The sequence below is a fragment of the Hordeum vulgare genome, chromosome 6H (genome assembly GCF_904849725.1).
Source record: "Hordeum vulgare subsp. vulgare chromosome 6H, MorexV3_pseudomolecules_assembly, whole genome shotgun sequence".
Classification (NCBI taxonomy): Eukaryota; Viridiplantae; Streptophyta; class Magnoliopsida; order Poales; family Poaceae; genus Hordeum; species Hordeum vulgare.
Genome location: NC_058523.1, coordinates 330,497,421 through 330,521,863, shown reverse-complemented (window position 1 = coordinate 330,521,863; position 24,443 = coordinate 330,497,421). Strand labels below are relative to the sequence as shown.

General features: G+C 52.6%; 1 protein-coding gene across 1 annotated transcript; it reads right to left on the bottom strand.

Moving 5' to 3' along the window:
- Nucleotides 1-13,881: 13,881 nt before the first annotated feature.
- Nucleotides 13,882-15,005, bottom strand: LOC123401822. Its single transcript, XM_045095676.1, has 2 exons — nucleotides 14,553-15,005; nucleotides 13,882-14,456 (listed from the first exon to the last, which is right to left on the bottom strand). Exons 1-2 carry the CDS (start codon nucleotides 14,913-14,915, stop codon nucleotides 14,178-14,180), a joined length of 642 nt encoding a protein of 213 aa, XP_044951611.1. The 5' UTR covers nucleotides 14,916-15,005; the 3' UTR covers nucleotides 13,882-14,177.
- Nucleotides 15,006-24,443: the final 9,438 nt, after the last annotated feature.

The window sequence follows — 24,443 nt, the reverse complement described above, 5'->3', positions numbered from 1 at the left end:
CAGAACCGTTGTGGAGGGCAGCGCACTCTATATAAGCCGCCCTCCCCCACTGGTAAAAGGGTTAGAAAAACATTGTACTCCATATTACGCTCGGTAACCAGCTCCAAGAGCACTGAGACGTAGGGCTATTACCTCCACCGTAGAGGGGCCTGAACTCATACAACCTCGTCGTAACTAGGACTCTGCCCATCTCATTCGTACCCCACACATCTACTGTCAGGCTTATACCCACGACAGTTGGCGCCCACCGTGGGGCAGGCGTCTAAGCAATTTCCGGCGAGTTTGCTACTACTTCCTTTCGTCATGTCGTCCGGTGGAGGTTCGAGCATGGGTCACCAGATCCTCTTCGGCGCTCTCTCCTTCGTCGTCGACAATTCGGCGTGGCTTCGGGAGGCACCCCTTGACGTCAAGGCGCTTCCACGTCGCGGAGCCACGCACTTTCGTGCCGGCGCTCGCGGCGTTCTTCTTCTCCGACAATCGGCTCCGTTGCCGGCTTGCACCTTCGTCACGCGCCGCAGCAGGCGATCTCGCAGTCCGCGTCTACAACGTTGGGTGCGGCATGCCCGAGCGCGCCAGTTCGCGTCCTCTCAGGTGGCGGTTCTAGAGTCTGTTGTAATCGCCCCACGCTCCCAGTGCTCGGACTTGGTTCCGACTGAGCTTCCTACCGAGTACGTGGGTCGTGGGCCTGCAGCAGAAGTACACATGGCCAACTCCCATGAAGATCCTCGTCAAGCCGACCGAGGTGAAGTTGGTGAAGCATCCGGTGCGCGTCGTCCGCCTCATCGTTCTGCCAGCCGACACACTCGGCGGAGCAACGTGGAGGTGTTCCGCACGCCTCTCCTCAACCTGGCCGCGGCTGCCCAGATTGTCGATTCCCTCCAGCCGACTGATTCAGAGGCAGGAAGGGGAATCGAACAAATCCGAGCCCTGTTGCGCACGGCGCAGCAGCAGAATTCGGCAGTCTCCGAGTCACACAATCGGATCCACAATAGTTCCATCCATGCAAACACGCATAGATCGGTTCACAGCCCTGGATCTCATCAGTATCGACGTCGCTCACGCACCCCTCCGTGGGGTGGGCCCTACGGGTCCCGGCATCATGATGATCGGCATTCAGTCGGCGACACCTACAACCCAAGACCCGAGGCAAGGGGCCGAATCGCCCAGCTAAGAGTTGACAGGGGTCGAGCCCACCGCGATGGCCGCGATATGGACCGTCCGAGTGGAAGCAGGACCATCGTATCTGGCCCCGAGTGTTTTAGTCGAGCCATCCGCTCGGCTGATATCCCGCCCAACTTCTGATTGGCTGCGGGAATCGGTAAATTCTCAGGAGAGTCCAAGCCCGAAACATGGCTAGACGACTACCGAGTGGCGGTCCAGATCGGAGGAGGAGACGACCATGTCGCTATGAAGCACCTCCCTCTGATGCTGGACGGCTCGGCCCGAGCTTGGCTGAACAGTTGGCCCCCTCAAGCATTTACAGTTGGGCAGATCTAGCCCGAGTGTTCATCAGAACCTTCGAAGGAACGTGCAAGCGCCCTGCAGGTCTTGTGGAGCTTCAGCACTGTGTCCAGAAGCCGAATGAACCCTTGCACGACTTCATCCAGCGATGGACGACTCTTTACCACACGGTGGAGAACGTCACCGAGCATCAAGCAGTCTGCGCTTTCAAGGCAGGCGTGCGGTACAGGGAGTTGTACTTGAAGTTTGGTCGAATCGGCGACATCTCCATGAGCAAGATGATGGAGATAGCAACTCGCTATGCAAATGGCGAAGAAGAGGACCGCATCCGGAGCGGTAAACACAAGACAGTCGGCGACGCCGACGGGGGTAAAACTCGGAAGCAGAAACCGAAGGTTCCGCCCACACCGCAACCAGAAGCTGCAGCTGTAACCGACGCCAAATTCAAGGCAAAGGGAAAGCGCAGTTCACCCCCAAGAAAAAGCCTTTCAACAATCCCATCCTGGACCAGCCTTGTCCAATCCATACGAAGATGGATGAGGAAGGTAACCCCATATACGCAAAGCACACCACTCGGCAGTGCCGTCTCCTGATCCAGGGTTTCAGCGAAGGGCAGTCGAGTGAGAAGAATCCTGAACAGGATGAGGAGGACAAGGAGGATCCGTTCCCCCAAGTCCATGCAACCCTCATGATCTTCGCTGACGTCGAAAGCAAAAGTCGACTGAAGTTAGTAAACAGAGAAGTCAACATGGCTGTTCCGACTGCCCCTAAATTTCTCAAATGGTCTCAGACTGCGATTACCTTCGATCAATCGGATCATCCAACACATGTCCCCACCCCAGTAAAGAGCCCCTTCTTCTGTATATCGCGGCTACAAATCAAGTCGTCAGTACTGTTCTTACAGTTGAGCGAGAAGAAGAAGGCAAAGCATACAAAGTTCAGCGGCCAGTGTACTACGTCTCCGAAGTCCTGACACCTTCCAAGCAGAGGTATCCCCATTATCAGAAGCTTATCTATGGGATCTATTTGACTGCGAAGAAGGTTGCCCATTATTTCCAAGACCACTCGGTATCTGTCGTTTCTGATTCTCCTTTGTCGGAAATTCTCCACAATCGAGACGCGTCAGGCCGAGTGGCGAAGTGGGCGATGGAGATGCTGTACTGTGACATCAAGTTCGAGGCCAAGAAATCTATTAAGTCTCAAGCCCTGGCTGACTTTATAGCAGAATGGGTAGAACAACAGCAACCGACTCACATCTACTCGGCTCATTGGACAATGTTCTTCGATGGGTCTAAGATGTTGAATGGATCCGGCGCTGGCGTTGTGATCGTATCACCAAGGGGTGACAAGCTCAAGTATGTGCTTCAGATACACTTTGATTCCTCTAACAATGAGGCAGAGTATGAAGCTCTTCTCTACGGATTGCGCATGGCCATCTCACTCGGCGTCCATCGCCTGATGGTCTACGGCGATTCAGACTTGGTGGTCAATCAAGTGATGAAAGAGTGGGACGTAAGGAACCCCACTATGACAACCTACTGCAATGCAGTCAGGAAGCTGGAGAAGAAGTTTGAAGGTCTAGAACTTCATCATGTTCCAAGACTGAAGAACCAAGCGGCGGACGAGTTGGCGAAGCTCGGATCCACTCGGAGACCCGTCCCGAGTGATGTCTGCCTCGAGCACCTCCATCTTCCTTCAGTCAAAGAAGAACCCTTCACGGAAGAGCCAGTACAACCCAAGAGTGCAACAGACCCGACTGAAGTCGATGTGCCTGCTATGGTTGATCTGGTCACAGAGATTCTGGTAATCATTCCCGATTGGACTGTGCCGATTATGGCATATATCCTAAGGCACGAACTTCCAGAAGATGAAGTCCAAGCTCGACAGATAGTTCGCACGTCGAAGGGATTCACTGTCATTGACGGTCAACTGTATAAGGAGAGTGTTTCAGGCGTTCTCCAACGTTGCATTTCCCCAGAGGAAGGGCAGTTGATCCTAGAGGATATCCACTCGGGAACCTGCGGCCATCATGCTTCTTCAAGAGCAATCGTCGCCAAGGCGTTCAGGGCTGGATTCTTCTGGCTGCAGGCTAACGAAATGGCCAAAGCTATGGTCGATCGATGCGAAGGCTGTCAGTTCTACTCCAACAAGTCCCACAAGCCAACGTGTGCACTAAAGACAATCCCACTTGTGTGGCCGTTTGCAGTTTGGGGATTAGACACAGTCGGACCATTCAAGACAGGCCAAGGAGGCTACACACATCTGTTGGTGGCAGTCGACAAGTTTACAAAGTGGATAGAAGATAAGCCCATCAAGAAACTCGACGCCTCCACAATCGTGAAGTTTGTCAGAGACATCATCTCCAGATTCGGAGTGCCTCACAGCATAATCACGGACAATGGGACAAACTTCGACTCGGACAGATTCAAAGGTTTCTGCGCGAGTCAAGGTATCCGAGTGGATTTTGCTTCCGTAGCACATCCGCAATCCAATGGACAAGCTGAGCATGCAAATGGACTTATCCTTCAAGGTTTGAAGCCTCGGCTCTTGCGAGAGATAGGACATGCTGCTGGTGCATGGGTAATCGAGTTACCTTCAGTACTTTGGGGCCTCCGCACCACTCCGAACAGATCAACAGGGCGTTCACCGTTCTTCCTCGTCTATGGAGCAGAAGCGGTCCTTCCGAGTGACCTGCTTCACAATGCCCCGCGAGTCGAACTCTTCTCCGAAGCTGAAGCAGAACAAGCAAGGCAAGATGGGGTCGATCTTCTAGAGGAGGAGCGCGAGATGGCACTTACTCGCTCAACAATCTATCAGCAAGATCTGCGACGTTTTCATGCACGACATGTCAGAAGCTGCACGTTCCAGGCTAGCGATTTGGTGCTCCGAGTGGATCAACAAAGACCACACAAGTTGGCTCCGGCCTGGGAAGGTCCTTTCATCATTTCAAAGGTGCTGAACAACGGGGCATACAGACTCTACAACATTCAGAAGGAGACCGACGAACCCCGCGCGTGGAACGGAGACCTCCTCAAACGTTTCTATACGTGATCGCCGACTGAAGCAGTGTAACGAACAAGTTTTAGAGAAATAATATACAGCAGTTTCAATTCCTTTTGCAGATTCAGAGTTCTTCCGTGGTTGCAGACTACGGTCACACACACAAAAAAAACTTAGCTGCGATCCCGAATCGCCTAAGTAACACCTACCTTCGAGTGTGCACTTTACGTCACACTCGGGGACTTAGCTGCGATCCTGCATCGCCTAAGTATTAACTTCTCCGAGTGTGCACTTTACGTTGCACTCGGGGACTTAGCTGCGATCCTGCATCGCCTAAGTATTAACTTCTCCGAGTGTGCACTTTACGTTGCACTCGGGGACTTAGCTACGATCCTCCATCGCCTAAGTATTAACTTCTCCGAGTGTGCACTTTACGTCACACTCGGGGACTTAGCTGCGATCCTGCATCGCCTAAGTATTAACTTCTCCGAGTGTGCACTTTACGTTGCACTCGGGGACTTAGCTGCGATCCTGCATCGCCTAAGTATTAACTTCTCTGAGTGTGCACTTTACGTTGCATTCGGGGACTTAGCTGCGATCCTGCATCGCCTAAGTATTAACTTCTCCGAGTGTGCACTTTACGTCGCACTTGGGGACTTAGCTGCGATCCTGCATCGCCTAAGTATTAACTTCTCCGAGTGTGCACTTTACGTCGCACTCGGGGACTTAGCTGCGATCCTGCATCGCCTAAGTATTAACTTCCTCCGAGTGTGCACTTTACGTCGCACTCGGGGACTTACCTGCGATCATGCATCGCCTAAGTATTAATTCCTCCGAGTGTGCACTTTACGTCACACTCGGGGACTTAGCTGCGATCACGCATCGCCTAAGTATTAACTTCCTCCGAGTGTGCACTTTACGTCGCACTCGGGGACTTAGCTGCGATCATGCATCGCCTAAGTATTAATTCCTCCGAGTATGCACTTTACGTCACACTCGGAGACTTAGCTGCGATACTGCATCGCCTAAGTATTAATTTCTCCGAGTGTGCACTTTACGTTGCACTCGGGGACTTAGCTGCGATCCTGCATCGCCTAAGTATTAACTTCCTCCGAGTGTGCACTTTACGTCGCACTCGGGGACTTAGCTGCGATCATGGATCGCCTAAGTATTAATTCCTCCGAGTGTGCACTTTACAACACACTCGGGGACTTAGCTGCGATCCTGCATCGCCTAAGTATTAACTTCTCCGAGTGTGCACTTTACGTTGCACTCGGGGACTTTGCTGCGATCCTGCATCACCTAAGTACTAATCTTCCTTCGAGTGTGCACTTCACGTCACACTCAAGGACTTAGCTGCGATCCTGCATCGCCTAAGTACTAATCGCTCCTCCGAATGTGCACTATACGTCGCACTCGGAGACTTAGCTGCGATCCCGATTCGCCTAAGTAATACCTTCCTCCGAGTGTACCCTATATGTTCCACTCGGAGTCTGCGTTCTGATCAAGAATCACCTAAGTCCTAATATTCTACGAGTACACATTAAGTGTTCAACTCCAAACAGCATTCAAGCAAAAGAATAAGTGTTTTCGTTGTGACTCCAGCAGTCTACAAACGATAACAGACTCGGTGCGGATCAAGCTTACCCGCACCGATTTAAAAGTATGACGGCCAACAGCAGTGGCCAGAATATCTTACAAGCAAACACTCGGCATAACGAGGATAACGTTTGATCATGAGTCAGTTGGGCCCGCGTCAGGACTAGAGGACTCCACAAAAGTGTCCAAGTCAATTCCATCAGCAATGCGGGTGGCAGTCTCGAGGAACGTCTCCATGAAGTCTTCGAATTGAAGTTTCTTCGTGTTGGCGACCTTCAACGCTTTCAGCTTATCTTCCCGCACCTCCTTGCAATGGACTCGGACCAACGACAGCGCAACATCAGCACCGCACCGCGCTGCCGATTTCTTCCAAGATTGCACTTGGTTCGGCACCTCCTCCACTCGGCTCGTTAGGGTCTCCATCTCCTCCCGCGACTCGTCTTTCGGCCAAAGTTCCTTGTTAATTCGGTCGACGACTTCTCTCAGTCGATCGATGAAAGGACCTACTTTGCTAGCGCGGATTTGTGCTCGAAGCAGATCCCGATTGGCGTCCTCACCGAGTGGAACTTTGTCCTTAACAGACCGTTCCACAGCCGCTGTTTCAGCTTCAGGGTCTCCGCAAAAGTCTGCCACCAACAAGCAAGCAGACAATGAAAACCGAATGTCGGGCACACGATAAAGCCACTCGACAAAGCATAAGACTTACCAGCCAGACAAGTCATCGTTTGCTCCCAGTCGGTGACATACTTCTCTTGAGCTATGCACCTTCTGTTCAGGGCGCCCATCTGATTATGCAGACCGGTCCTATGTTTCCTCATCATCTGCGTCTCCGCCGTCAATACCCTGTTTGCCTCCCGAGCTTCTTCCAAGGACTTTTCTCGCGCTTCCAGAGTGTCCTTCATACCAGCCATGGCAAGCATTGCAGCTTCCAGTTCACCAGCATATTGATTCCTCTCCGCTCTGAGGGCTTCATAAGAAGTTCCCATTTCACAAGTTTTCTACAAAACGAAACAAAGGGTTATCAACAACTTTCTCAACACACACTACGTTCTTCAGACCCCTGCCGACGCAAGCAGTCGACAGCGGTCTCGGGGACTACACCCAGTGGGTTCACTAAGAGTGACCCCACTGGCATGCACCTCAAGCAGGTCTGCCCTATTGAGGTGCACGTTTTCACCTACGCCTCCGAGGCTAAAGCTACTCCACCTGTGTGCAGTTTACTCTAGGGAACTCTTACCGCAAGAGTGCTCCGACTGCAATAAGTACTTGCATTCAGAAATCTTGTCTACGGACACGACAAAAATAAAAACCAAATGTATAAAGACAACTGTCGGTGCAAGCACTCGACAGAAGTCTCGGGGACTACACCCACTGGGTTCACTCGGAGTGAACCCATTGCAAACAACAGACTACGACAACACCCAGTGGGTTATAGAAGAAAAGTAAGTACTTACTAGAGTACTTACTCGGATGTCATCGCGCAGCTCCAAGCTCCGCTGATATAAAGCTGCAGCGGAGTCATAAACCCTCTTGGCCTCTCCGGCCATCAGCTCCGCCCGAACCATGGTCCCCTGGACCGCGCCCACCTGCTCCTCCGGGACACACCGAATGTTGAATTCGGCGTGCGACGAACCGGGAATCAGGGGGAGATCCTGGTTCATCCCAAGGTTCGCCCCCGTAGATTCCTCACCCGTCAGCGCCGGTTCAGTCGGCGGAGGCGCTTCGTTTGGTAGAGCGTCGGTGGCGGGGGCGGCGGCAGGAGGAGCAGCCTCAGGGACAGGCTCTTCGACGGGCTCCGCGGTCGGGTCAGCTCTCCCCCCTGACAAGCCGAATAACACAGTGCTTCAGAAGAAGAAAGAGATGGCGCAGTCTACAGGAATAAAATACCCGACTCTCCCACAACGTACCTGGCTGTGATGAAACGACATTGTCCGCGTCCATGGGATCGTCCCCTTGGCAAGCAGGCAAGGTCGCAGAAGTGGCAACCCTGTCAAATGAAGACGATTCTACTTGTAAAACAAGAGTTCACTCGGTCAACAGAAAGGACCTAAAACTAGATTCGCTTACGTGGAGGTGACGGGGATGGTCACCCCCATCCGCGGCAGAGCCTTCCGAGGTTTGGACCCGCTCGATTTGGGCGCCTTGGAGGACTGGCCCGCAGGTTCAGCGGCTGCGTCCCTGGCTCTTTTGGTACCTCGAACACTCGGTGCAGCCGGGGAAGCAGGCGGGACGCTCGGTGACACAGGAGGAACTGAAGGGACAACAGACTCTTGCCGACGCCTATTCCGATGCTCTGGCCGCGGAGGCGGCGAGTTTGGCTCTTCCTCTTTTTCCTCTTCCTCGCTGTTTTCCTCCTCCGACTCTCCGCTGTCGAAGATGTATTCGTCGCTCTCCACGCTTCCCTCCCGGCTGCCTTCTTCATCTTCCTCCTCCAGTTTCCCGCTCGAGACGGGGGAGAACCAGTTGGTCCAAGCCTGCAGTCGGAAACGTTAAGCATCACGCGGAGATATAAATGAGTTGCTGAAATCAAGGTAGTTCAACGCGCTCGGCTAGTGCTACTCACCTGATTTGGTGGAGGGTTGTCCGCACCATAAGGCGCCACTCGGCGGGCCCCCTTTGGATTCTCACAGGGACCCGTGATTTGGAGCACCTTTGAGGTCACCTTCTCCTCGAGAATGCCCTCCACGTTGGTCCGAGTGGAGTCTTCAGGTCCTGCGTAGTACCACATAGCGTGGTGGCGAGCTTGCAGGGGCTGGATTCGCCGACCGATGAAGACTTCCAGCAAGTCCATCCCAGTGACCCCCCCTCCTGACAACATCCACGAGTGCCTCAACCAAAGGCTGGATGTCTTTCTTCTCCGCTTTCGAGAGAGCGAGTTGCTTGGGTGGAGCGGGGCGGTCTAGACTGAATGGAGGCAGCCCAGTCGACGCGTTTGGGCAGGCTATGTCCTGGCAGTAGAACCACGTCGACTGCCAGTTCCTAACCGACTCACTCAACTGCAGAGCAGGGTAAATACTCCGATTCTTCTTCTAAAACCCTAAACCCCCACAGAGCTGGAGGAGATGCGTCTTGTCATCCGATTGACTAAGACGTTTTATGGTTTGGGAGCGGACGGAAAAGATGTGTTTGAACAAACCCCAATGGGGAGGACAACCAATAAAACATTCGCATAAAACGATGAAGGCAGAAAGGTGGACGATGGCATTCGGAGGGAAATGGTGGAGTTGTGCACCAAAATGATTCATGATACCCTTGAAGAAAGGGTGGGGGCAGAGAGAAACCTCGGTGAACGTGGCTGAGGAGCAAGACGCGCTCCCCCTCCCGTGGCGCCGGCTCAACCTCGTCGTCCGCCGGCAACCTCCAAGATTTATGCACGAGCTGGCCGTGCTCAACCAGCTCCAACAGGTCCCCCTTCGTCACTGTGGAGGCGAGAAAGTCTCCCTGGATCCATCCCGCTGGCAATGGCCGCTGCCGCCGCTGAGCAGCCGCCGCCTTGCCCTTCTTCTTCCTTGCCTCCATCTTGCTGGTCTGGCCCTTGGTCATGGCGGCGATGACGAGCTTCCGAGAAGGATGGGAAGAGAAAGGCGTATGAGCGCAAGAGGTGGCGAGGAAGACGGAGCAAGCGAGAGCAGAGGATTCGGCGACCGTAACCGAAGGGTCTCATCGGCCGGAGTTAAATAGAACACCGACTGGGTCGCTGGCGAGCGGGCCCGAAATCTTATCCGCCCAACCAGCCGCGGCGATATCGGCGGAAGAGTTGAAGGCGCGAGGATCGAGGAGTCAGGCGCTACTCGAGCGCGCTGACGTCGCCCCCGCTAAGCGCGCGGAACCCGAAATTTGAGATCCCGGAAAATCCGCCGCTGTCAGTTGACCGGTCGTGTCAAAAGATGCCGCGAAGGCACTCAGTTCCCGACAGTCCGCTTTGCAAAACACATTCACTCGGATCATCGGCCAAGAGAGATAGAATGGATAGAGGCAAGCAACGCCCAAGCCGAACCTAGTCCAGTCGGATCTGAGCATCGAGCACTGCTTTGACGTTTCAACCCCAATCCATTCGGGGACTAATGATGGGGTCATAGTCCTAGGGTAGGGTCATAGGCCTGTCCTACAGGTCCTACCCAAGGACTACCCCACGCAAGGGACAGGACCTTAAGTATGCCCGATTGTATTAAGGTGTCCCCATCATCCAGTCGGTAACGGGCCCAGAATCATCCAGTCGGAGACTAAGACTCGGAGGACACCGGACCTACCGACTGGATACACTCGGTGCGTCGTAACCTCCCTGGAGGGAAACTGCCGTACGTTTCCGGGTGCATTAACTAGCATTTATAGCATACGTTACCTGTAACGCATGCATTCAATCGCCACTACTCCACCCTTGAATCAGAACCGTTGTGGAGGGCGGCGCACTCTATATAAGCCGCCCTCCCCCACTGGTAAAAGGGTTAGAAAAACATTATACTCCATATTACGCTCGGTAACCAGCTCCAAGAGCACTGAGACGTAGGGTTATTACCTCCACCGTAGAGGGGCCTGAACTCATACAACCTCACCGTAGCTAGGACTCTGCCCATCTCATTCGTACCCCACACATCTACTGTCAGGCTTATACCCACGATAGATCTTCCCCCTCTTATTTCTCGTACTCGTAAGTTTAGCCACCAAATATATGCTTAGCCGCTGCTGCAACTTCACCACTTAACCATACCTCACCCATTAAGCTTTGCTAGTCTTGATACCTTTGGAAATGAGATTGCTGAGTCCCCTGTGGCTCACAGATTACTACAACACCAGTTGCAGGTACAGGTAAAGGTTACTTGACGCGAGCGCGTTGATTGTTCATTTGGAATTGCTTCTTCTTCTTCTTCATCATCGATCTAGGATGGGTTCCAGGCCGGCAGCCTGGGATAGCAAGGATGGACGTCGTTCTTATTTTTCTCGTTTGTTTTCGTCCGTAGTCGGACCCTGCTCTTACTCTTGATGTTTATGTAATGTACTACTGTGACTCTGATGTAGCTTGTGGCGAGTGTAAGCCAATTCTTTATATATCTCTTCTTTTCAGTACATGTACTTGTAACGATATCCATTCTTGCGACATGACGAGATGCGCTTCTATCCCTAACGAGGCCTTCGTGCCAAATTGAGGATAGGGTCGCATCTTGGGCGTGACACTCTGTGGCACAAACCGTAAGGAGGAAGAAGAAGGGAGGATCAAAGCAGTGGACACGGTGGTGTTTTCCGCGGCGCATGAACGCCACCGCTGCCGCACAGCCTCTATTTCGGCTCGTACTCGACACCACACAGGTTACAGACGCACCCCACACATGTGTTGTACCCTGGGCCAGCGCCGGGCGTGACCCGCACGCACCCACCTCCGGCTGCCCACGATCTCGCCCGCTATAGAGGCAGCCACCGCGCGCACAAACGCTCCCGGCTCACGCAAAGCCCGCGAGAGATCGCTCCCGGGAGACCCGGTCCAGCACGCCTAGCTAACCCTGGTCTAATACGTACACACACACACGCACCCTCGCCACGAGCTCGACGCGTCCCGCTCACGCACACATGTGCAGCCCCAACACGCCGGCGTGGCTTATGCCCAACACAACCACCAAAAGCAATGACTGCCGGTATCCTTTTCGTCCCCAGAAATTGGACAGTGAGGAGCACTCTGCCCAATTCTTCACTTCTCACTTGTCATTGTTTCCCTTGGACTTTTTGCGCCATTTTTTCTGCCAGTATGCTTTAACTGGCATTAATTTCACTTTTAACTACCCCCCGCCCCCTTTGTATCCAAATTTTTGCCTTCTACTCCCTCTGTAAGGAAATATAAGAGCGTTTTAGTGATCTATACGCTCTTATATTTCTGAGGGAGTACTTTTCCTTTCTGGGCAAGGAATTTTCTAGGGAAATATAAGGTGGGAGAATGCTTTCAACTAAAACAGATAAAAACTTTTTGCAGTAATGTAATTATGTGAATTAAGATTAACAAAATTGTTGTCACATATAAGTTCCAACTCCATAAAAAAGAACATTCTCAAAATTGACAAAATGGTAACCTAAAGAATTCATGCTCTTTCACTACCAAATTTGCTTAAATAATGCAGAAACAAAATTCAGCTTATCACATAACTAAACCGGTAGTGTATATTCCACAACTATATCACAAATGTCACGGTAAATTGCAGTAAAAGATATCATGAAATTTGCATGAGGTGTGAGAGTTCAAATTGTAAGATGTGCTGCCAAGCCGAGCTTGTTGATCTTGGTGGACTCCCCTTAATCCATCAAGCTCAAGCATGCAGGTTGAAATCTTCAACCAGCCTTCTCAATTGTAAATACTGAAACAAGGTAAACCATAGGAGTGTTGTCACGGGCTAGTGGGTTGGAGCGGAGGTTGTAGTTGCGAGAGACGGGAGGCCGAGGGCGATTCCCTCATCGGCCTATCGCTGGAGAAGGGGGTGAGGAAAGGCGCCGGGCGCAAGAGCATAGGGTGAGAGATTAGATTGTTTCTGCTTAACTTTATTGATCCCCAAAGCTGGCTATATAAAGCCTGATTACAAGACTAGACTCCTACTCTAATTGAGAGTTGGCAGGGTAACCTACTACGGGACTAAACCTTTCCAACTAGCCCAGACTCCTAATCTAACAGAACTTCTATAATTACAATATGCCGTAGTTTAGGCCGGTGCAGGCCCAGCCCGCGTGGGTCGTCGCCTATAGGGCTGACCCCACATGACAAGTGCATTTTGTGCTCCCAGGTGCATTTGTACCTTCAGTTTAGAAAGATTGAAAGGCACATTTTGAAGTTTCAAAAAATCCTTAAAAAAAGCATTATCACACATATGGTAGTATACTATGCACTTGCAAATATGTGTGAGCAAATATGCTAGTATGTGTTCTTCATTAAAAAAAGACAAGGATTGATAGCTAGAATAGCAACTTTTTGTGCACTCAATTTTTTATTTTTTACAGGGCACAAGAATACGTTTTGCACCAAACTTAAAAGGCTACACATAATACTTGGCCAAGTTATGTGTGATATTTTGGGGAAAAATTCAAAGAATGGAAAATACATTTGTAAGCCAGGAGCTTGAGCTGCAGAACTCACCTAGTTATTACCAGGTAACCATACATTAATTGGTTGCTTGGAATATATGTTGCCATCAAGCTGAAATTATGTATAAATCAGGAAAATCATCGGTTACAATACAAGTAACTGGACGCCATTTGCAAAGAAGACCGATACACCATGGTTTGTTTTTCTTGACAAAACAAAGACACTTACCTGGATATTGAAGATAACCAAGCATACAATGGTGCTATGTTGTTAAAGGGTCAGTTTGAGATCTTCACATTCTCCAAGCACCAACAGGACATTTAATGAAACTAATACTACTAAGTTGGGGCAGTAGCAGCGTAAACGATCTTCTGAGCAACCACTAACCAAGAGATTCTGGAGCGCATGAGCTCAGTTTTAAGCTGCTATACAGGTCTGCCATTAATACAGTACATAAGCAAAGAAATCATAGATACATCAAACTGAGAAATCAATCAGTGTCTATGTCAATGCTCAGTACCCTCCTAATACAAGTTCAGTTTGTTATAAGTAGACATATTTTGGCATAAAAAGGAAGTTGTGCTTCACAAGTACTCCCTCCATCCCAAAATATGTGACTCAACTTTGTACTAACTTTAGTACAAAGTCAGTGCAAACTTGAGTCCCTTAATTTGGGACTGAGGAAGTACAAAATAAGTAATAACGAAATTTATGCCAAAATGTGTTTAACTCCAACACAACTGGTTTGGATGGCAATAAACATATTAAGTCGTGCAAACCAGTCACTAGAACACTTCCATAGAAAAGTACAACTCCAATACATTAGACAGCACCTGATAAAAAATAAATCCAAAATCTTTTTACCCTAGTTACACGGTACCAATGTCCCCAACCCTCTCAGGTACATCTGCCAATCCTACAAGCAGATAGAAACTATTGAGCCTACTTTCTGCCTCCAATCGAACTGCAATTCACCGAACACAACAAAGCAAACTATCTAGTTAAATACAGATGGCCCCACTACAGTTGTGCAGTGCCTAGTTAATACCCCCTCCGTAAACTAAACACTCCTATATTTGTTTACAGAGGGAGTACCAGGGAGAGTCTTTTCAGCTGGACTGGATACTGAGTTCATAAGAACCCGTGGATTGCCACATACAGGCTGCACGGCAGCCTGCTCATCTGGACTGCACAGGGATTTCACAAGCTCCCGTGGATCCCCCCATACCGGCAGCGCGGCAGCGGCATCCACGAGGGCTGCCTCGTGTTCGTTGCAAAACTCCACAATCTCATCACACATCTGCGATGCTCTTTTGAGCATTTCCTCATGCACCTCCACCTGCACAACCACCCCCAAAAGAACGCATTAGCAGCTACGCAGCGGGGTGAGGATTAGGTGAGCCGATGGAGCGCAGCAGGTGGCTTAGGATCTTACCTCCGCGAGATAGTCATCGAGGATAGTGTGGCCCAAGGATATTGTCGCGGTCAAGGGGGTGAGGGGAAGAGGGGAGGCGGACGAAGCTACAGAAGTAGCTGCGGTGGGGGCCGGGGGCGGAGCAAGGATGTCGGAGGAGAGGGATTCCCAGCGGGAGAACTCCAGTTTGTACTTGGCGCGGAGGTGGAGGAGCGCGCGGCGGCGGCGCTGGAGGCGGGCGGACTCGAGGTCCGCGGCCGTTGTGGAGGGCGCCGCCGTGTCGGTATCTTCGGCGCCATCCGGGTAGAGGACGCCGGGGAGCTTGAAGACGAAGCCTTCATCTTCTTGGATCTCAAACTCGCCGCCGGCGGAGGTGGTCGCCATCGGCTGATCCGGTGGTGGTGCGCAGATGCGGGGCGAGGAGCGGGGTTTCGGTTTGGGCCTTGGAATTTCGAAATTGGGGCTTGGAAGATTAGGTTGGGGCTTGGAAGGTCAGGTTGGGGGTGGGTAACTCCGGTACGCCTTGTTTGGTACTCCCTCCGTCTCAAAATTTTTGTCTTAGATTTATTTAGAGATGAATGTATTAAAATACTAAAATATGACTAGATACATTCATATCTGAATAAATTTAAAACAAGAATTTTAGGACGAATGAAGTACTAGGGTTTTTGAGGAGATTGATGGGGATAATCCCCACACGGATTGGGTGAAACCCCAACCTTCATCCAATCCCTTCAAATCCCCATTTATCCCCAATCCACTAGGTAGGGGTAGTGTATTGGATATTGAGAAAAATGCACTAGAATTTGGGGATTTGTGGGAAAATATGGGGATGAAACATGTTAAATACACTAGAACCAAATGATATTATGAGATATGTGGGGATTTAGGGGTTTGACCGGAATAATCCCCACTAATTCCCTAAAATACACTAGTACCAAACAAGGCCTTAAACGTAACTCTCTCGCCCACGGGTGGGTAAGAGCAACTCCATCCAATCAACCCAATCGGATGGCGATTTCATCTGTTTTTCATCCGTTTGGGTCGGTCTGGCGGACATTAACATCCGCTTCGACGTTTGGGTCAGCGCATGGGCCCATGTTGGTCCGATCTATTTTTGCCGACGCGTGAAAAAATAATAATCAAGCATTAAGCCGGCCATGAAGGCCAGCGAGAGTCCATGGTCCCCATTACATTATGTATAAAAAGGAGAAAAACACTAGGCGTCCTCATCGGCGACAACGAGGTCGGGTTGTGCCGGTGCGGACAGTGCTGGTGTCGGTCGTGGCGCAGCACGGGCGCGCTCGTTCGTTAGGCGCGGAGCCATCTTAGCATGGAGGTAGGCGGCCTCCTCCGGGAGCAGCGCGCGAGGATAGATGACGAGGGTGTTCTGGGCGCAGCACGGGCGCGCTCGTGCGCGTGACGCATCGCCCTTTTAGCCTGGAGGTAGGCGACCTCTCCGGGAACATCGCGCGGGCATAGACAACGAGGTTGTCGCCGTTGTCCATGGCTGCTGGCTAGGGTCGTCGACGAGGAAACGGATGGCCGAACCCCACCGAATGCTCGGATTAAAAAAGGCCGATCGCGATCGCTGACGTGTGGGCCCGAGGAGGGCAGCCATCATAAATTATGTTGACCGTGGTAGTTGGGGTGGACACCGAGGGGGCGCGCGCTTCCGCAACGACGCATTTCAGTACCAAATTTGAGCCGGAAATTGTTGGGGAACGTCGCATGGGAAACAAAAATTTTCCTACGCGCACGAAGACCTATCATGGTGATGTCCATCTACGAGAGGGGATGAGTGATCTACGTACCCTTGTAGATCGTACAGCAGAAGCGTTTAGAGAACGCGGTTGATGTAGTGGAACGTCCTGACGTCCCTCGATCCGCCCCGCGAACAATCCCGCGATCAGTCCCACGATCTAGTACCGAACAGACGGCACCTCCGCGTTCAGCACACGTACAGCTCGACGATGATCTCGGCCTTCTTGATCCAGCAAGAGAGACGGAGAGGTAGAAGAGTTCTCCGGCAGCGTGACGGCGCTCCGGAGGTTGGTGATGATCTCGTCTCAGCAGGGCTCCGCCCGAGCTCCGCAGAAACGCGATCTAGAGGAAAAACTATGGAGGTATGTGGTCGGGCAGCCGTGAGAAAGTCGTCTCAAATCTGCCCTAAAAGCCCCATATATATAGGAGGAGGGAGGGGGACCTTGCCTTGGGGTCCAAGGGACTCCCAAGGGGTCGGCCGAGCCAAGGGGGGGAGGACTCCCCCCCAAACCGAGTTGGACTTGGTTTGGTGGGAGGAGTCCCCCTCCCTTCCCACTTCCTCCCTCTTTTTTTTCTTTTCCTTTGATTTCCTTCTCTTGGCGCATAGGCCCCTTTGGGGCTGTCCCACCAGCCCACTAAGGGCTGGTGTGTCTCCCCAAAGCCTATGGGCTTCCCCGGGGTGGGTTGCCCCCCCCCCGGTGAACTCCCGGAACCCATTCGTCATTCCCGGTACATTCCCGGTAACTCCGAAAACCTTCCGGTAATCAAATGAGGTCATCCTATATATCAATTTTCGTTTCCGGACCATTCCGGAAACCCTCGTGACGTCCGTGATCTCATCCGGGACTCCGAACAACATTCGGTAACCAACCATATAACTCAAATACGCATAAAACAACGTCGAACCTTAAGTGTGCAGACCCTGCGGGTTCGAGAACTATGTAGACATGACCCGAGAGACTCCTCGGTCAATATCCAATAGCGGGACCTGGATGCCCATATTGGATCCTACATATTCTACGAAGATCTCATCGTTTGAACCTCAGTGCCAAGGATTCGTATAATCCCGTATGTCATTCCCTTTGTCCTTCGGTATGTTACTTGCCCGAGATTCGATCGTCAGTATCCGCATACCTATTTCAATCTCGTTTACCGGCAAGTCTCTTTACTCGTTCCGTAATACAAGATCCCGCAACTTACACTAAGTTACATTGCTTGCAAGGCTTGTGTGTGATGTTGTATTACCGAGTGGGCCCCGAGATACCTCTCCGTCACACGGAGTGACAAATCCCAGTCTTGATCCATACTAACTCAACTAACACCTTCGGAGATACCTGTAGAGCATCTTTATAGTCACCTAGTTACGTTGCGACGTTTGATACACACAAAGCATTCCTCCGGTGTCAGTGAGTTATATGATCTCATGGTCATAGGAATAAATACTTGACTTGCAGAAAACAGTAGCAACAAAATGACACGATCAACATGCTACGTCTATTTAGTTTGGGTCTAGTCCATCACGTGATTCTCCCAATGACGTGATCCAGTTATCAAGCAACAACACCTTGTTCATAATCAGAAGACATTGACTATCATCGATCAACTGGCTAGCCAACTAGAGGCATGCTAGGGACGGTGTTTTGTCTATGTATCCACACATGTAAATGAGTCTTCATTCAATACAATTATAGCATGGATAATAAACTATTATCTTGCTACAGGAATTATAATAATAACTATACATTTATTATTGCCTCTAGGGCATAATTCCAACAGAAATGGGTCGACACGGACGCGAAGCGGACGCGTTATGGCAATGGGTCTGCGCGTTGGGCTATTCGTTTTCTCCGCACGGCCCCAAACGGACGGCGGCGGACGAAATGGGTCGCCCCATTGGAGTTTCTCTAACTCCCTCGAAGCTAGGTGGGTACCTCTCTTATTGTGACGAAAAACAAAAACCAGTACACTCGGGTGGGTAACTCCCTCGAAGCTAGGTGGGTAACTCTCTCGTCCACGGATGGGTAACTCTCTCTCGGCTAGGTGGATAACTCTGTGGCACACGGTGGTTTTCCGGCGCTCATATGCCCTCCGCACGAACGGCAGTCTTTTTCTTGAGCTCAAACTCAACTCCACACGGTTACAAGCTGCAGGCAGGGCTACTTATATGGCTGCACGCTCTGACATGCTGCCCCGCACACTCAGCGCTCGCACCTCCACGTCCCACACTCCACGACCGCGCAACCGGCGCGCGCGCACGTGCCCGCACGACCTGGTCTAGTGCCCAACGTGGTCTCTAATCCGCAGCTTGCGCCAACAACCTCCAGCTCATGCACACACACACACTAGCTCTCTCTCTCTCACACACACACACATACACACGCCCTCGGGCACGCACACACACCTACGCCCGAGTATCACCGTGGCTCACGTCCGACGCGTCCGACATGCACGTACACGCCTACGACTGACCACTGTCGCAGGTTATTTCCAACACACACCCTAAGTCGCGCCCTAGAGGAGCTCGTCGTACTCGACGTTGCCGTCGACAAGGAGAGCCTGCTCCACCGCCTTCGCCCTAGGCTTCGAGCAATCCTGACGGAAGTGCCCGTGGACCCCGCAGTTGTAGCACCGGTCGTGCCGCTTCCCTCCGCTGCTCGACGTCGTGATGTCGCCGCCGTCGTGTTGGTGGTTGGAGTTGTCGCCGTGTTGTCCTTGTCATGCCTGCCACTGCGCCGCTGCAAGCATCAACTGCTCCTCCGCTCGCCTGCCTCCCTGACCTCATCGTCGTGTGCGCTCGTCGAAGTCCTTGAGCCTTCGAGTGCCTCCTCGAACGGCGTGGCGTCGACATCGCAGAACTGCTCGATGCCTGCCACCGTCTCGTACAAGCGGTCCGGTACCGTATCGAGCAGCTTCTTGACCATCGTCGTGTCGTGGAGGATTGCCCCAAGCCCCGCGTACCTTGCCGACATGCCATAGACCTTCCCGTCGTACACGTTCAGATCGCCGCCATCGTCCATCCGCACGCGGTCGAACTCGCCGCGCAGCGTTGCCAGCCACGCAGCCTTCACACGATCGGCGCCGACGAAACGCACCTTGAGGGAGTCCCACACCTCCCTCGCATGAGTTTCGACGCCACCTGCATCAGCAGGTCTTCTCCCAGCGCCGTCAGGAGCATGCCCCGCATTGTTTTACAATTCCCGGTGATGGCGTTATAGTCCTAGGGTAGGGTCATAGGCCTGCCCTGTAGGTCCTACCCAAGGACTACCCCTCACAAAGGACAAGGCCCTTAGTCAGCTCCGACTGAATTAAGGAGTCCCCATCATCCAGTCGGTAACAAGTCCTCGATCATCCAGTCGGAGACTAGCATTCGGAGGATATCAAGCTAACTGACTGGATACCACTCGGTACATCGTAACCCCCCTGGAGGGAAACGGTCGTACGTTTCCAGGTGCATTTATTAGCATTTAGGGCGTACGTTACCTGTAACGTACGCATTCAATCGCCACTACTCCACCCCTGTACCGGAACCATTGTGGAGGGCAGCGCACTCTATATGAGCCACCCTCCCCCGCTGGTAGAGGGGTTAGCAACTCATTGTATTCCATATTTCCACTCGACAACAAGCTCCCTGAGCACTGAGACGTAGGGCTATTATCTCCACCACAGAGGGGCCTGAACTCATACAACCTCGCCGTAGCTAAGGCTCTGCCCATCCTTTTCGTACCCTACACATCTACTGTCAGGCTTATACCCACGACAGTTGGCGCCCACCATGGGGCAGGCGTCTAAGCAACTTCTGGCGAGTTTGCGACTACTTCCTTTCGTCATGTCGTCCGGTGGAGGTTCGAGCATGGGTCACCAGATCTTCTTCGGCGCTCTCTCCTTCATCATCGACGATTCGGCGTGGCTTCGGGATGCTCCTCTCGACGTCGAGGCGCTTCCCCGTCGTGGGGCTACGCACTTCCATGCCGGCGCCCGCGGCATTCTTCTTCTCCAACAGTCGGCTCCGGTGTCGACCTGCACCGCCGTCACGCGCTGCAACAAGCGGTCTCGCCGTCCGCGGGTCCAACGTTGGGTGCAACACGCCCAGGCGCGCCAGAACGCGTCTTCACAAGTGGCGGTTCTAGAGTCCGTTGTGGTTACCCCGCTGTCCCAGCACTCGGACTCGGTTCCGACTGAGTTTCCTTCCGAGTATGCGGGTCGCGGGCCCACAGCAGAAGTACACATGGGCAACTCCCATGAAGATCCTCGTCAAGCTGGCCGGAGCGAGCGCGAGGTCGGCGAAACGTCCGGCGCGCGCCGTCCACCTCGCCGTTCTGCCAGTCGGCACACTCGGCGGAGCAACGTGGAGTTGTTCCGCACACCCCTCCTCAACTTGGCTGCGGCTGCCAAGATAGCCGATTCCCTCCAGCCGACTGATTCAGAGGCTAGTAGGGGAATCGAGCAGATCCGAGCCCTGTTGCACACGGCACAGCAGCAGAATTCGGCAGTCTCCCAGTCGCATAACAGGATCCATAATAGTTCCGTTCATGCGAATACACATCGGTCGGTTCACAACCCTGGTTCCCATCAGCGGCACAGAGGAGGCAGCCGTTCCATAAATCACGAAGATCGCAGCCGTTCACGCACCCCTCCGTGGGGTGGGCCCTACGGGCCCCGACATCATGATGATCGGCGTTCAGTCGGTGACACTTACGACCCAAGGCCTGACGCAAGAGGGCGTATCGCTCAGCGAAGGGTCGACAGGGGCCAAGCCCACCGCGAGGGTTATGATATGGACCGTCCGAGCGAAAGCAGGACCATCGTGTCTGGTCCCGAGTGTTTCAGTCGAGCCATCCGTTCGGCTGACATCCCGCCAAACTTCAGATTGGCGACAGGAATCAGCAAGTTTACAGGAGAGTCCAAGCCAGAAACGTGGCTGGATGACTACCGAGTGGCAGTCCAGATCGGAGGAGGGGACGACCATGTCGCCATGAAGCACCTCCCTCTGATGCTCGACGGCTCGGCTCGAGCGTGGCTGAACCAGTTGGCCCCCTCAAGCATCTAGAGCTGGGCAGATCTGGCCCGAGTGTTCATCAAGACCTTCGAAGGGACGTGCAAGCGCCCTGCTGGCCTCGTGGAGCTCCAGCATTGCGTCCAGAAGCAGAATGAGCCCCTGCGAGACTTCATCCAGCGTTGGACAACTCTCTACCACACGGTGGAGAACGTCACCGAGCATCAAGCAGTCTGCGCCTTCAAGGCAGGCGTGCGGTACAGAGATCTGTATCTGAAATTCGGCCGAACAGGCAACATCTCCATGAGCAAGATGATGGAAATAGCGACGCGCTATGCTAATGGCGAAGAAGAAGACCGCATCCGAAGCGGCAAGAACAAAACAGTCGCTGATGGAGATGGAGGCAACACTCGTAAGCAGAAGCAGAAAGCTCTGACTGCTCCGCAAGCAGAAGCCGCAGCCGTAACCAATGCCAAGTTCAAGGGCAAAGGGAAGGCTCAGTTCACCCCCAAGAAGAAGCAGTTCAATAACCCCATCCTGGACCAGCCATGTCCGGTTCATACGAAGATGGATGAAGAAGGCAACCCCATATATGCGAAGCATACCACTCGACAGTGTCGCCTCCTAATCCAGGGGTTCGGCGAAGGGCAACCGAGTGAAAAGGACAACGAACAGGATGAGGAGGAGAAGGAGGATCCGTTCCCCCAAGTCCATGCAACTCTCATGATTTTTGCTGACGTTGAGAGCAAGAGTCGACTGAAGCTGGTGAACAGAGAGGTGAACATGACCACCCCCACCAACCCCAAGTTCCTCAAATGGTCTCAGACTGTGATCACCTTCGACCAGTCGGATCATCCGGCACATGTACCCACCCCGAGAAGACAGGCTCTGGTCGTCGACCCGGTGGTAGAAGGAGTTCGACTGCGCAAAGTCCTCATGGACGGCGGCAGTGGCTTGAACATCATGTACGCCGACACTCTCAAGGGGATGGGCATTCCGATGTCCAAACTCAGCGAGAGCAGCATGCAGTTCCATGGAGTCGTCCCTAGACGGAAGGCCAAGTCACTCGGCCAGATCGCGTTGGACGTCGTTTTCGGCTCTGACAAGAACTTCCGCAAGGAAAAGCTGACGTTCGCAGTGGTGGACTTTCAGAGTGCTTACCACGCAATTCTGGGCCGCCCGGCGTACGCACGTTTCATGGCCCATCCATGTTACGTATACCTGAAGCTGAAGATGCCATGTCCGAAAGGTGTGATCACCATCACAGGCAATCGACAGCGAGCCGAAGAGTGCCTGCAGCAGGGATCAAGAATCGCCGACCAGGAGATGGCCGTCCTCGAGCTCGACGAGTACAAGAAGACAGTCGACCCCGCCGACCTGATGCGCTCAAAGAAACCAGCTTCAGAGTCTGCATTCCAGTCGGCGGGAGAGACGAAGAAGGTCAGCATCCACCCGACGGACGACACTGCTGCCCCGACGAACATCTCCACTACCCTCGATCCAAAATAGGAAGCCGAGCTCACCCAATTCCTCCGTGAGAACTGGGACATCTTTGCATGGAAACCCTCTGACATGCCAGGTGTACCCAGGGAGTTGGCTGAGCACCGACTGCATGTGGATCCCGCCGCTCGGCCCGTTCGAGAGCGCCTGCGCCGGTCCGCCGCGCACAAGAGGAAGGAAATCAGGGAAGAAGTGGCCAAGCTGCTGGCAGCCAACTTCATTCGCGAGGTTCACCACTCCGAGTGGCTCGCCAATGTTGTCATGGTGCCCAAGAAGGATAAGTCGCTCCGAATGTGCATCGACTTCAAGCATCTCAATAAGGTCTGCCCGAAAGACCATTTTCCGCTCCCTCGCATAGATCAAATTGTCGATTCGACTGCGGGTTGCGAGCGTCTGTCATTTCTTGATGCCTATTCGGGCTATCATCAGATCCGTCTGTATGGTCCCGATGAGTTAAAAACAGCCTTCATCACCCCATTCGGGTGCTTCTGCTACATCACTATGCCATTCGGTTTGAAGAATGCAGGAGCTACCTTTATGCGCATGATCCAAAAATGTCTCCTCGACCAGATCGGTCGAAATGTGGAGGCGTATATGGATGATATCGTAGTCAAGTCACGCAAAGGTTCCGACCTGCTGACTGACTTGGCAGAAACATTCGCCAACCTTCGTATGTACGATATCAAGCTCAACCCCGCCAAATGTTCATTCGGCGTTCCCAGCGGAAAGTTACTCGGTTTCTTCGTTTCCGAACGAGGGATCGATGTGAACCCCGAAAAGATCGGGACCATTGTCCGAATGGAGAGGCCGGTCAGAATACATGATGTTCAACGGCTCACAGGTTGCCTAGCGGCTTTGAGCAGGTTCATCAGTCGACTCGGCGAGAAAGCACTTCCTTTGTACCGACTCATGAAGAAATCAGCTACTTTCGAGTGGACAGACGAAGCCCAAGTCGCATTCGACGACCTCAAAGTCCTACTTTCCACCCAGCCGGTTCTTACTGCTCCGCTCAGTAAAGAGCCCCTTCTTCTGTATATCACGGCTACAAATCAAGTCGTCAGTACTGTTCTTACAATCGAACGAGAAGAAGAAGGCAAAGCATACAAAGTTCAGCGGCCAGTGTACTACGTCTCCGAAGTCCTGAATCCTTCCAAGCAGAGGTATCCCCACTATCAAAAGCTTATCTACGAGATCTACATTACTGCGAAGAAGGTGGCCCATTATTTCCAAGACCACTCGGTGTCTGTCGTTTCTGATGCTCCATTGTCGGAAATTCTCCACAATCGAGACGCGTCAGGCCGAGTGGCGAAGTGGGCGATGGAGATGCTGTACTGCGATATCAAGTTCGAGGCCAAGAAAGCGATTAAGTCTCAAGCTCTGGCTGACTTCATAGCAGAATGGGTAGAACAACAGCAACTGACCCACATCTACTCGGCCCATTGGACAATGTTCTTCGATGGGTCCAAGATGTTGAATGGCTCCGGCACTGGCGTTGTGATCATATCGCCAAAGGGCGACAAGCTCAAGTATGTGCTACAGATACACTTCGATTCCTCCAACAACGAGGCAGAGTATGAAGCTCTCCTCTACGGGTTGCGTATGGCCATCTCACTCGGCGTCCGTCGCCTGATGGTCTACGACGATTCGGATTTGGT